The sequence below is a fragment of the Geotrypetes seraphini genome, chromosome 4 (genome assembly GCF_902459505.1).
Source record: "Geotrypetes seraphini chromosome 4, aGeoSer1.1, whole genome shotgun sequence".
In the NCBI taxonomy this organism is placed as follows: Eukaryota; Metazoa; Chordata; class Amphibia; order Gymnophiona; family Dermophiidae; genus Geotrypetes; species Geotrypetes seraphini.
This window is the reverse complement of record NC_047087.1, coordinates 123,163,650-123,176,930: the sequence shown is the minus strand read 5'-3', so window position 1 is coordinate 123,176,930 and position 13,281 is coordinate 123,163,650. Positions and strand designations below refer to the sequence as shown.

The 13,281-nt window shown below is 45.2% G+C and overlaps 1 protein-coding gene across 6 annotated transcripts in view; it reads right to left on the bottom strand.

Annotated features, from left to right (window-relative positions):
- The window catches only part of LOC117359206 (serine/threonine-protein phosphatase 2A regulatory subunit B'' subunit beta-like), a 261,026-nt gene that overhangs the window by 206,333 nt on the left and 41,412 nt on the right, over nt 1–13,281 (bottom strand). Inside the window, exon 1 of one of the 6 annotated variants that reach the window (XM_033941555.1) lies at nt 9,772–9,976. The exons of the other annotated variants lie outside the window; for them this stretch is intronic. Coding sequence (XP_033797446.1) covers nt 9,772–9,918 — 147 coding nt within the window. The 5' untranslated portion in view covers nt 9,919–9,976. Of the gene's footprint in view, nt 1–9,771; nt 9,977–13,281 lie in introns of those variants that run through there. 6 annotated transcript variants of the gene reach the window in all.

The window sequence follows — 13,281 nt, the reverse complement described above, 5'->3', positions numbered from 1 at the left end:
TAGACTTTAGGCAAAATATAGAAAATAGTAGTAGGGATTTTCAACCATAGGAACTTCCCCTCATTATCACTCAAAAATCCCAGTTCCAAAGCAGAGTCTACTAGACACTCCAATTGATCAAAAATATTCACAGTAGGATCCTGATCCAACTCTTTGTATACAGTAGTATCAGCCAGTTCCCCCATATAGTAATCCTTGTTCAAGATCACTACAGACCCTCTTTTGTCTGCTCTTCTTATTACTATGGAGGGCTCCATCTGTAGATGCTGAAGAGTGGCAGCTTGCGCTCTAGTCAAACTGGGATAAATTTCTGTTTCTCCATTTTCTCCAGATCTTGCAAAATCAACTTATGGAATACCTGCAAAATAGGATCTACCGGAACCGGAGGGACCCACACACTCTTCTGCCACACATCTGAAAATGTTCTTACATTATCAGGCTTACCAAAAAAATATTGTTTAATAGAAATTGAATGCATAAACTTAGTCAAATCTACTCTAGCAAGAAAGGGATCATACCTCCGAGTAGGAACAAATGATAACCCTTTACTCAAAGTGCAGTTCCTTCAGCAGATAATTGATAGTCCGATAAATTAATTATAGAGAGTCTTGTCTCTGCCGTGCTCGTGTGTTGGGTTTTCCCCCCTCTAGGCTTGGGTTGCCCCCTTTTGCCTCGGGCATTCCAACTGCATTGATTGCATCGAATTGTGCCCCAGCCCCGGGTCTGACCTAGCCCCTCCTTCTCACTTTCATCATCATTGCCACTTGTGGCATCTGAAGATAAATCAATCTTCACATTTTTAGTTTGTTTATTCTTGGTACTACTGTTTCCAGTTCCATCCGAATTAATCTCCATCCAACTACACACATATCCCTCTTTGTAGTCTCTCTGATCTCTTGAAAGTTTTTTAATCTTATCTCTCCATAACTCTTTCTGAAATTTTTCCAACTGGGAATTAAAATCATTCAAAAATCCTTCATACTCTGCTCCTACACTCAAAGTTGATTTTTTCTCTTCCAACTTAGGCAATTCTATTTCCATTTTACTTTTGAGTGTCTGTATGAGCAACAACATCAAGTTGAGCGCGCACCGATTCAAAACACAGTTCCATTTATTCACAAAATCATCATTAGGGAACAAACTTGGGACTTCTTTGCATTCTTAAACCACATGGTATTATTTCACTTTTGCAGTAATCCACCAGTGCAGCACTGTGTGATTCCCATCATGTAAAGTTTTTATACTCCTTTAATAAATCAATCCATTCAGAGTTATCAAATCCATCTTGCCCAGGGGCTTGTACTAGTTCAGTTCTGAAATCATTTGAAAAACGAAATTCACTTTGCCATTCCTGAGCCATTCTGACCTTGTAATCTTTTTCAATTCACTTGCAACAAAACTTTCAAGATGTTGTTTGTCAACACAAATACTATAAGTAATTTACACACTCTGACAAACTTTCTAAACACTGTGTTGTCTAGAGCCCGTGACATCAATCCCAGATATTCTTGAAAACGAGCCTCAGAGCCACAGACTAGGCATCCCACGCCAAAGCCCCACAATACTAAACCCCAACTATACTAAGTTGCCAGTTCCTGCAGACTACTCAGTGTCTGCCTGCAGGCATGCCCACACAGCAAACATATGCAGATCTGTCTCCCTTCACAGGTCAACATCTGACTCTCAGCTGCTCTCCAAAGTATTTTTGTTGGAGTTTTTTTTTTTTTTTTTTAATGTTACACCAAATAGAGGGATAAAAGTTAGCCATACAGAGCAACTGGAATTTGTTTATGTGCTTGGAAGCTGAAGGAAGCTCAGGGAAGGAACACTTAAACAGGGAGTGCTGTCTAGGAAGGGTGAGGAAAAGGGGGACCTGCTTCCCTCTAGCAGGGTCCCATAGGGCCAAGCAACACAGCTTGGCTGGGGGCAGTAGAGCAGGGTTCCATATTCAACCAGGTCTGATCCAGAAATCAGGGAACATAGGAACAGCCATTAGGCTCACCTCACTGTGTGACCTCAGCCAACAAAGCAATGATTTAGGCCAGGGATCTGGAACACCAGCCTGAATATTCTACCATTTATTAGAGTTAGAGAAAAATACTGGAACTTTCCCAGAGCACAAGCAGGTTATACCATTGAGTTCACTAGAAAAGCCTAGCTTTCTCTACCTCCATCTGCTGGTAGGAAGGGTTAACATCCAGATGTTCGGAACAGTGCAGCCTGAGACTACAAGGAAGTTTTCATTTATATGTCTAGATGCTTCTAAAATGACCTCCAGTATGTATACAGATAGAACCTCCCCAAAAGGAATCACTTATGTTCTAATAATGAATATGCAAGCAACAAGATACTGAATTTCACATAACAAAATTTTAAAAAAAGAACTAGATAAAACTTGAACTTTCTAGGCAGTGGCATACCAAGGGGGGGGGGGTGCGGACTGCCCCGGGTGCACGCCCCAGTCACCTTCCCTATTCTGCCGCTGCTGCTTTCCTTAACCAGTGGCAATGGCAGTAAACTTTAAATCAGGGGTGTCCGCGGCCCAATTTGTGCTCGCTCCGGCGGGTGTTTAGCTTCTGGCCGGTTCCCCTGCTGCAGTGGTTTTCCACTCAAAGCCACGGGCATCGGCTCCTTGCGCGATCCACAGCTGCATCAGAAATGTTCCCTCTAACATCACGACATCAGAGAGAAGGCTTCCAATGCAGCCACAGATCGCATGAGGTGTCGACACCCACGGCTTTGAATGGAAAACTGGCTGTAACAATGAACCGGCTAGAAATGCTGCTGCTGCACAGAGAAGGGGGAGAGGGAGAGAAATGCTGCTGCACAGGAAGGGGGAGGGAGAAAAATGATGCTGCTGCACGGGGAAGGGGGGAGGGAGAGAAATGCTGCTGCATAGTAAAGGGGAAGAGGGAGAGAAATGCTGCTGCTGCTGCTACTACACAGGAAAGGGGAGGAGGGAGAGAAATGCTGCTGCTACACAGGGAAGGGGGAAGAGGGAGAGAAATGCTGCTGCTGCAGCTACTACACAGGAAAGGGGAGGAGGGAGAGAAATGCTGCTGCTACACAGGGAAGGGGAAGAGGGAGAGAAATGCTGTTGCTCAGAAAAGGAGGGAAGAGAAATGCTGCAGCTGCACAGAGAAGGGGGGGAAGAGAAATGCTGCAGCTGAACAGAGAAGGGGGAAGAGAAATGATGCTTCTACACAGGGAAGGGGGGAAGAGAAATGCTGCAGCTGCACAGGGAAGGGGGGGAAGAGAAATGCTGCAGCGAGAAGGGAGAAGAGAAATGATGCTGCTGCACAGGGAAGGGGGAGAGAAATGATGCTGCTGCAGCACCCAATTGGGGAGAGAGAGGAACGAGAGATGCCAAGTCCATAGGAGGGAGGGAAAGGAAAGAATGAGATACCAGACCATGGAGTAGGAAGGAGATGCCAGGGCAGGGGGAGGGAAGGAGACAGATCCCAGACCAGGGGAAAGGAAGGAAGGAGGGAGGGAGGGAGAGAGAGAGAGAAAGGAAGAAGAGGATATAAGAACATAAGAAGTTGCCTCCGCTGAGTCAGACCATAGGTCCATCCTGCCCAGCGGTCCGCTCCCGCGGCGGCCCATCAGGCCCATCGCCTGAGTAGTGGTCTATACCTATCTATACCCTTCAATCCCTTTTTCTTCTAGGAATCTATCCAAACCTTCTTTGAAACCATTTAATGTTTTGTTGTCTACAACAGCCTCTGGAAGCGCGTTCCATGTATCCACCACCCTCTGAGTGAAAAAGAACTTCCTAGCGTTTGTTCTAAACCTGTCCCCTTTCAATTTCTCCGAGTGCCCCCTTGTACTTGTGGTGTCCCTTAATTTGAAAAATCTGTCCCTGTCTACTTTTTCTATGCCCTTCAGGATCTTGAAGGTTTCTATCATGTCTCCTCTAAGTCTCCGCTTTTCTAGTGAGAAAAGTCCCAACTGCTTCAATCTGTCGGTATATGGGAGATTTTCCATTCCCTTTATCAGTTTAGTTGCTCTTCTCTGTACTCCCTCAAGTACTGCCATGTCCTTCTTGAGGTACAGCGACCAGTACTGGACACAGTACTCCAGATGCGGCCGCACCATTGCACGATACAGTGGCATGATGACTTCCTTCGTCCTGGTCGTAATACCCTTCTTAATGATACCCAACATTCTGTTTGCTTTCTTTGAGGCTGTGGCGCACTGCGCCGATGCCTTCAGTGTTGCGTCTACCATCACTCCCAGGTCTCTCTCCAGGTTACTGACCCCTAGCGGTGTTCCCCCCATTCTGTATGTGAACATCGGGTTCTTTTTCCCCACGTGCATGACCTTGCATTTCCCTATGTTGAAGCTCATTTGCCATTTTTCGGCCCACTTTTCCAGCTGCGTTAGATCCTTTTGGAGATCTTCACAGTCTTCCCTGATTTGAGCCCTGCTGTATAGTTTGGTGTCATCTGCAAATTTAATGACCTCACACTTGGTTCCCGCCTCTAAGTCGTTTATGTAAATATTGAACAGGAGCGGTCCTAGCACCGACCCCTGTGGAACTCCGCTCGTGACCCCTTTCCAGCCTGAATAATGGCCCTTTATTCCAACCCTCTGCTTCCTGTTTGCCAGCCAGTTTCTGATCCATCGGTGGACCTCCCCTTGCACCCCGTGGTTCCATATCTTCTTAAGCAGTCTCTCGTGTGGTACCTTGTCGAAGGCTTTTTGGAAGTCAAGGTAAATGATGTCTATAGATTCCCCTTTATCCACCTGGTTGTTCACCCCCTCAAAGAAGTACAATAAGTTGGTGAAGCATGACCTGCCCTTGCAGAAGCCATGTTGACTCGGTTTTAGCTGCCCATTTTTTTCGGTGTGTTCACAGATGCTGTCTTTAATTAGTGCCTCCATCATCTTTCCCGGGACTGAGGTCAGGCTCACCGGCCTGTAGTTTACCGGGTCGCCCCTTGAGCCCTTCTTGAAGATGGGCGTAACATTTGCTATTTTCCAATCCTCCGGATCTCTCCAGTTTTTAAGGATAGGCTGTATATCTGTCGAAGTGGCTCCGCTATTTCGTTTTTTAGTTCCTTGAGTACCCTTGGGTGAATGCCGTCCGGACCTGGCGATTTGTCGCTCTTTAGTCTGGCTTACCTCAAAATTGACCGGTTTATCATCTTGGTCTCCTATTGCGATCTCCTCGGGTTCCGAAATGTTGGTTGTATTCTCCACCGTGAAGACTGACGTGAAGAACTCATTTAACCTGTCAGCTATCTCTTTCTCTTCTTTTACTACTCCCTTTCTATCTCCATCATCCAATGATCCCACTTCTTCTCTTGCCGGTTGCTTCCCCTTGACGTATCTGAATAACGACTTGAAGTTTGTTGCTTCCTCTGCCAGTCTCTCTTCGTATTCTCTTTTTGCTTTTCTAACCACTCGGTGACACTCCTTCTGGTGTTCTTTGTGCACTTTTTGGTTCTCCTCTGTTTGGTCTTTTTTCCATTTTCTGAACGATGCTTTCTTGTCGCTTATCGCCTTCTTCACTGCATTTGTTATCCACACTGGGTTTTTTGTTCTATTTTTTTTGCACCCTTTCCTGAACTTAGGGATGCACAGGTTTTGCGCTTCGTGCACAGTTCCCTTGAGTAAGGTCCAGGCTTTTTCTACGGATTCCATCTTCCCTATGTTGCCTTTGAGTTTCTTTCCCACCATTTCCCTCATGGCATCATAATTTCCTTTTTTGAAGTTGAGTGCCGTCATTGTGGTTCTTTTCCCCTTTGATGATCCAATTTCTAGCCTGCACTGGATCGTGTTGTGATCACTGTTACCTAGCGGGGCTAATACTGTCACCTCCTTTGCTTGACCCCCTAGTCCGTTGAAGATTAGGTCAAGAGTAGCGTCACCCCGTGTTGGTTCCGTGACCAGTTGCTCCATGAAACAGTCCCTCGTGACCTCTAGGAAATTGGTCTCCCTTGCGCAGTTTGAGTGCCCAATACTCCAGTCTATCCCAGGATAGTTGAAGTCCCCCATCACCACCACATTTCCGCTTCTGCATACCTGCCTTAGTTCTGCCTCCAGGTCCTGGTCGATTTCTTCAGGTTGTCCAGGTGGGCGGTAGTACAGACCCAATTTAATGTCTGCCCCAGTTCCTCCCTGTAGCTTAACCCATAGTGATTCCAAGCCATCCGCCCGTACTGTTGTTTCCATCCTGGTTGAGGGTATGGAGTCTTTTATGTACAGCGCTATTCCTCCACCCTTTTTATGTGCCCTGTCTCTCCTGTATAGTTTGTACCGTTGTATGGCCACATCCCATTGATTTTCCTCAGTCCACCACGTTTCTGTGACTCCAATTATGTCTAGGTCCTTTTTGCTGGCAGTGATTTCTAGTTCTCCCATTTTGGCCCTCAGGCTCCTAGCATTTGTGTACAGGCAGTTTAAGACCCAGTTTTTTGCCCTCTCTTTTTGTTTTCCTCGTGTTTTGGTACTCCTGCAGTCCTCCTCATGGTTTGCCAGCCCCCGAGCTTCATCCTCCTCCTGCTGCTGTGTGTCTGTGACGTCCTCAGCCTGTATCCCCTGCACCTCTTGTTCTCGTAATTCCCACTCAGTTCTGGGCTCTATTTCACAAAGTCTTTGCCCCTCTGGCTCCTGTTGTTCTGTGTTGGTGCCGCTTACGAGTTCCATTTGTGCCCTTGGTCCCTGCAATGCGTCCTTAGGTCCTTTTTCAAAACATACACACTCAGTCCCAAGTCCTCCTTTACACTATGCCAGATAATGGAGGGGGAGGTGGAAGGAGGGGAGTTGGAAGGTGAGGAGAGAGATGCCAGGGCATGGGGGGGAGGGAAGGGAAACTAAGGAGACAAATGTCAGACCGGAGGGAGAGAGATGCCAGGGCATGGGGGGGAGGGAAAGGAAGGAGACAGAGATGCCAGCCCATGGTGTGGAGAGGGAAAGAAGGAAAGGAGAAGAGAGAGATACCAAAGCATAAAGGAGGGGGTAGAGACAGAAAAATGGAGAGGCAGTGAAGCTGAAATGAATCATGTACAAAGAAGAGAAGGGGCACAGGATATACAGTTTATTAAAGGGACATAGAAAGAGGGAAGATGCCATATGGAAGAGAGAGAGAGAGAGAGGGTGGACAGTGGATGGAAGGCGTAGAGAGAGTGTGGGCAGTAGGTGTAAGGGGCAGAGAGAAAGGGCAGAAGTTGGGTGGAAGGGGCAGAGAGAGAGAGGGCAGAAGCTTGGTGGAAGGGGCAGATAGGAGGCAGAGAGAGGGCAGAAGCTGGGTGGAAGGGGCAAAGAGAGGGCAGATGTTGCATGGAAGTGAGAGAGGACAAATGCTGTACAGAAAGAAGAGAGCAAAGATAAGATGATTAAAGCAGAAACAACAAAAGGTAGAAAGATTTTTTTGTTGCTTTATATAGAATCAAATAGTATTGCTGTACTGATAAAAGTTTATAAATAGGAAATGGAAATAAGGAAATTTGGGGGGACTAAACCCCTTTCCTCAGGTCGGGACAGGACACCATAACAGCAGTATATTGTACTGTTCTGAAGAAAGATTTGGCCTCTGAAAGCTAATTGAAAAATGGATTAGTCCAATAAAATGGTATTTTCTTATTTCTCATTATTTGTTTTATTTCTATTTAATTTGTATAGTGGTGATTATTATGTATCAGTTTTTTCAAATTTACATCTACTGTCTTTATATTTTGCACAGTATTAAGAGAGATGTGTCACTGTTTCTGTGGTATTGCATTGTTCGCAGAGTATGGTTTCTTGGCAGTTTAGTTTAGCTTTTGTCTACATATTTCTATTTTTAGTTTGTGATTATTCCATATTGGACGAGGGTGTATCTCTGTTCTGTGTGTATGAAAAGGACATGGATTTTATTGGCATTGACTGTACAGGATCAATTGACTATGCAGGATCTGGCTTGTTTAGCTTGTTTAGTTTTACATTGTGTGTGTTAGTGTTCTAGTGCTCACTGCAGTGTTTAAGATGCTGCCTTTTCCTAGGTACACTCTTGTTGTGCAATATGTGGATTGTTACTAAAAATCATATTTTTCATACAGATGATGGGGTGTCAAAAATGATGGGTGTCACATATGCTAGGTACGCCACTGTATCTAGGACAAAAAAAAGGGAGGACAGCAAACATCTATCAAAGAAAACGGTGCCTGTGTGAAAGAAGCCAATAATGATCCATTCCCTAGATGTGAATACATTTTCAAAACCTTGTCTATTCAGTGGAGAGAGCGAGACCAGAAGGCCTTGAGCATATGCAAATGCTCAAGGCCCAGTCCAGCCCAGCCAAGCCAAGAGGGAGGATCTTTGATGCTAAGTCCAGCCCAGCCAAGAGGGAGGATCTTCGATTCTCAGTCCAGCCCAGAGGGAGGATCTTCGATGCTCAGTCCAGCCCAGCCCAGCCCAGCCCAGAGGGAGGATCTTCAGGCATCAGCATGTCCTGTGCGTTGGTGCTGGTGCCGGTGCCAAATCGGGGTAAGGGATGTTATTTGGGTGCTCGGCGGGGGATGTAGGATCGCGAGGGAGGGCGATGTGAGGGGTGGGGGATGCCGGATCGTGGGGGGGGGGGGCACTCGTAAATCGAGTCAAGCTCGGTTTCCAAGGCGCCAAAACCAGTGCACTCGTAAATCGACGTTTGACTGTATATGGAACTTGCTTGGCTGAAAAAGTGCATTTTCTCAGACAGATAAATTAGGAGAACTAGAAGGCATTAAAATCAAGGTCTGGGAATGGGTGGTAACAGTACAATTATCTTTAGGGTTGATGAGCAAGTGCTTGGCATGAAAAGTAAGAGGTGAGAGGAAATAAAAACTATGGGGAAATGAAGGGGCAGATGACTGAAGAACGGAGCTGGAAGAGAGAGTGAAGACATGTCGGAGAAGAAGAGCACTACTGGATCAAGGGCATCCTACATCATATATGAACCTTCAGCAGCCATACACCCTCTTGTAGTATAACATCTCTCCTTCCCCCATTCCCACCCCTATCATCACTGTCACCCTACTTCTATCCTGGGCCTGAGCAAGAAAAAAAAATGGCTCAGAGCCTTTTGAGTATCCATGGATGCTTCAGTCATGCAGCATCCCAATCCCTCTGACAAATTTCCTGTCAGAAGCAGTTGAATGCAGCTGGCCTTGAGTGTGTGTGTGCACATGTGATTCAAAGCTCAGTGTTGACTGCTGTTCTCTTACCAGCTATGTCAGAGCTATGCTATTGCCCCTTCCCCCCAAAACCCCCAACCAAAAAAAAAGCTCGCAAAAAAAACCCCACACAGGTATGGGAGAGAAAGCAAGAGTAAACAGCAAATGTACTGCAACATGGAGAGCAAGTCCTGAATGATATTTAGAATCCCTGGCAAACAACCATGTGTTAACATAAATTTAACATCTAAAGTGCTTCCAAGAATACTTAACATAGTCTTTGATAAGTGCAATCTAAAAGGTGACCCAAAATAGTTTAACATTATTCACCATATGGAAAGGATTTTTGAAAGTTATTCTACTATGCTCCACACTCAAAATTTCTATAGAACTTCTTGAAAACACACAAAAGTAAGTAAAAATATGGCATAATCACAGCAGTGCATAATGAAAAATTCCTAGTCAAAATGAAATAGGAGAGAAAACAAACAAATAGCAATCTCGTGGCATTTTCTCCAAGCACACGTTACCAAAATATAAAACCCATCCTGTATACCAGTGTAAATGTTCAGACAAAAAGAAAAGCTAAAAGATTATTTTAAAAAAAGGAAAGGGAAAGAATTAAGAAGCAAACCTGAATCTGTTGGAAGGCTGTAATTCTTTTCTTGAATCTCGACGGCAAGACAAAATCACAACCCTGAGCTAGAAAAGCCAATTCCTTTCTCAGATCCGGATCTCGTCGCAAAGAGATCTCTTTTATCCTCATACTTTCTGATTTCATAAGTTCTTTATGTGTAAGAGTTCGAGTGCACAAATCCCAGTAAATAACTAAGCTCGTCTATTATCAGACTGCTACTGGCAGCAGCTGCGCTTTTGCTCTGTGATATTCTGAGAGCCAGATCAACTTTAGCCAAGTTCCCTTTAATGTATGGAACAACTGGCTAAAGTCAGAGTGACAGACTGGAAAGTCATTTTAGGACCCTGCCCTTTACAGCACACATGCCAAACTGGATGCTATGTAAAGAAACAAACCTGTTCAGAAGCTAATCTGTGTAAGTAGCTTGAAATTTTGAAATAGAAAATGAGTCCTAAAAGCATGTCTAAGAATTCTGAGATGTAACACTTCTGCGAGTCAGACTGGAGTGGAAATTCACTAGAGCACCAATTATATTCATATTACCTCTTCAGCATAAATGTCACATTGGGAAATACAAAGCAAAACAGAAAAAATACAGTGCAAATATGTCATCTTAGCAGGAAAGAGATACAAGTGAGGAGAGCATGCTGAGATTGGCTTGTGTGTGCGCGCACTGGTGCACGTCTGTGCTTTATTAACTGATCAGGAGAAGAGATGAGAAGGTAAGGCAGCTTTAAAGGTTTAATTTTTTAATCAGTTACCTACTACATACTGCAGTTGTTTAACTTCTCCCACAGAAAAATGCACTGGGACTTTCTGTAAAGGGTTCCTTTCTCTCTGCCCCCGCTACTAATTTTAAAAAAGTAGAAAACCTTCAATGGCAAGATTTATGGGTTAAAAGATTTGGAATCGCTCCTACCCTAGCTAGCCACTAAACCAGTGGCTCCCAATCCTGTTCTGGAGGACCACCAGCCAGTCAGGTTTTCAGGATAGTACTAATGAATATGCATGAAAGAGATTTGCATGTAATGAAGATGATAGGAGTTCAGATCTGCCCCATGCATATTCATTAGGGCTATCCTGAAAACCTGACTGGCTAGTGGTCCTCCAGCACATGGTTGGGGACCACTGCGCTAGACTACCAGCGGCTGTACCATGGACCCCAGTTTTGGGGGGAGGGCTGTTCCTGTCAGGGGCTGGGCCCTTGGTGAACAATTTCAGTTTCATTTTCAGCTGAAAGAAAACGAGCAGTTTTGGTTGCCCTCTATTCTGGTTTTGGAAAGGAAGAGGGGAAGAAGAGTTAGGAATCTTCTCCAGGGCGCATGCGAGTCTCTCACATTATACAAAGAAACATCTCAGCTAAGCAGTCCTACCAGAAACTAAGCTTTAACGTTATGCTCCATGTTCAAAATATGCTATGTTGTTGAAACATGTTACATGTAACTTTTTATGTTATCCTCTATAATAAAACCCCTAAGCATGCATGCGCACTTACAAAGTTGTGTTCCCGACAGCGTGATGTGTGCCTCCATGCTGAATTCAATTGGAGGCAGGTTTGCGGCGCGTGGGGCAGCTTCAGGCGGCTTGCGGTGCATGCAGCTTAGAATTCAGCAGTGGTTTGTGTCAGCAACGACTACGAGGTGTCCCACTGCACTGCGAGGTGGTAAGAAGCGGCAGTTTGTGTCATGCTGGTAAGAAGGGGAGAGGGAGAGGGAAAGGGGGCTACTTTGGGGGAGGAATGTGCTGGGGGGGCAGACAGCAATCATGTGTCCCATGCCGGTAAGAAATGGAGGGGGAGAAGGAAAGGGGGCTGCTGTGGGGGGATGCTGGACAGGGGGAGCAGGGAAAGGAGAAGGCTTACTGCTGGACAGGGGGATCAGGTAAAAGGTGCTTCTGGACAGGAGAGAGGGGTAAAAGGAAGGGAGAAGACCTACTTCTGGACAGGGGGAGCAGGGAAGAGGTGCTGCTGGACAGGGGGAGGTAAAAGGAAGGGAGAAGGCCTACTTCTGGACAGGGGGAGCAGGGAAGAGGTGCTGCTGGACAGGGGGAGGTAAAAGGAAGGGAGAAGGCCTACTGCTGGACAGGGGGAGCAGGGAAGAGGTGCTGCTGGACAGGGGGAGGTAAAAGGAAGGGAGAAGACCTACTGCTGGACAGGGGGAGCAGGGAAGAGGTGCTGCTGGACAGGGGGGAGGTAAAACAAAGGGAGAAGGGCTGCTGCTGGACAGGGGGAGCAGGCAAGGGGTGGTGGTGGACAGCCGAGGAAAGAAAGACAGACAGAAAGCGGCCAAGGAGAGAGAAAGAAAGACAGACAGACATCTATTCTAGCACCCGTTAATGTAAAGGGCATAAAGACTAGTTTTATAATAAATTGCAGACTCAAATTGACTATTTTAGGCACTTTATCAAAGCTTAAGCGTGAATAAATGTTAAATAAATATTCAAGTTTCTAGTTTGCATGTCTAGTATTTCAAAAGCTTCTTCAGCACATTGAAACTCGTCATGTTTTACATCCTCAACAGTCGGCTTCCGTCCTAGTCATAGCACTGAAAGTGTAGTTAACTGCTATTCTTAATGATTGCCACTCTACTCACCACCCTAGCCAGCAGTTTAAACATCCCGCTAGATGTAACCCCTACCCCAGCTTTGTTTGTTTTGATTGATTAGACTGCAAATTCATTCGAGCAGGGCCCGTCTCCTTTATAACTTTGTACAGTGCTGTGTGTGTCTGTAGCACTCTAGAAATTAATAGTAGTAGTAATAAACAGAGGTGAATCTGCCTTGGCCATGTCACATGATTTAACTGCAGCTTTTGCTAATTTTTAAGTGAGGACTGTTTTAGGTCCAAAAAGGGTGAAGGAGAGCCAACAAATATGTTCTTACTTTGGGGCCATGACACCAATAATACTTCTCGATACTCATTCCTACCAGAACACCAGGCCTTGATTACACATGCAGAAACACTGATAAACCCTATGCAAATATAGGACCATAAACTAATACACAAATGAAACCTACTATACACAAATGAAACCCTAAGATGTCAGGCTTTGCATGCAGTACAACACAAGAACAAAAAGAAAATGCATTTCTTCCTGAACAGTGCAAAATATAGACAGCAGATGTAAATTCTCAAAACTGACATATTTCAATCACTAAATTTAAAATGAAATTATTCCTACCTTTGTTATCTGGTTATTTTATTTTCCTAATCATCTTTTCTCAGTCACTGGCTGCACTTCCTTCTGTCTATACTCTTAACTGTGTTTCCAGGGCCTTCTTATCCAATTGCTGGTTTTCTCTCAGAGGGTGGTGGTAAACGGTACCCCATCCAAAACGTCAGGCGTGATCAGTGGAGTGCCGCAGGGCTCAGTCTTGGGCCCGATTCTATTCAACTTATTCATAAGAGATATGACCCAAGGACTTTAGAGGAAGGGTATCACTGTTCGCCAACGACGCCAAACTTTGAAACATAGTAGGTAAAAGCATTTTGCCTGATAATATGACGCA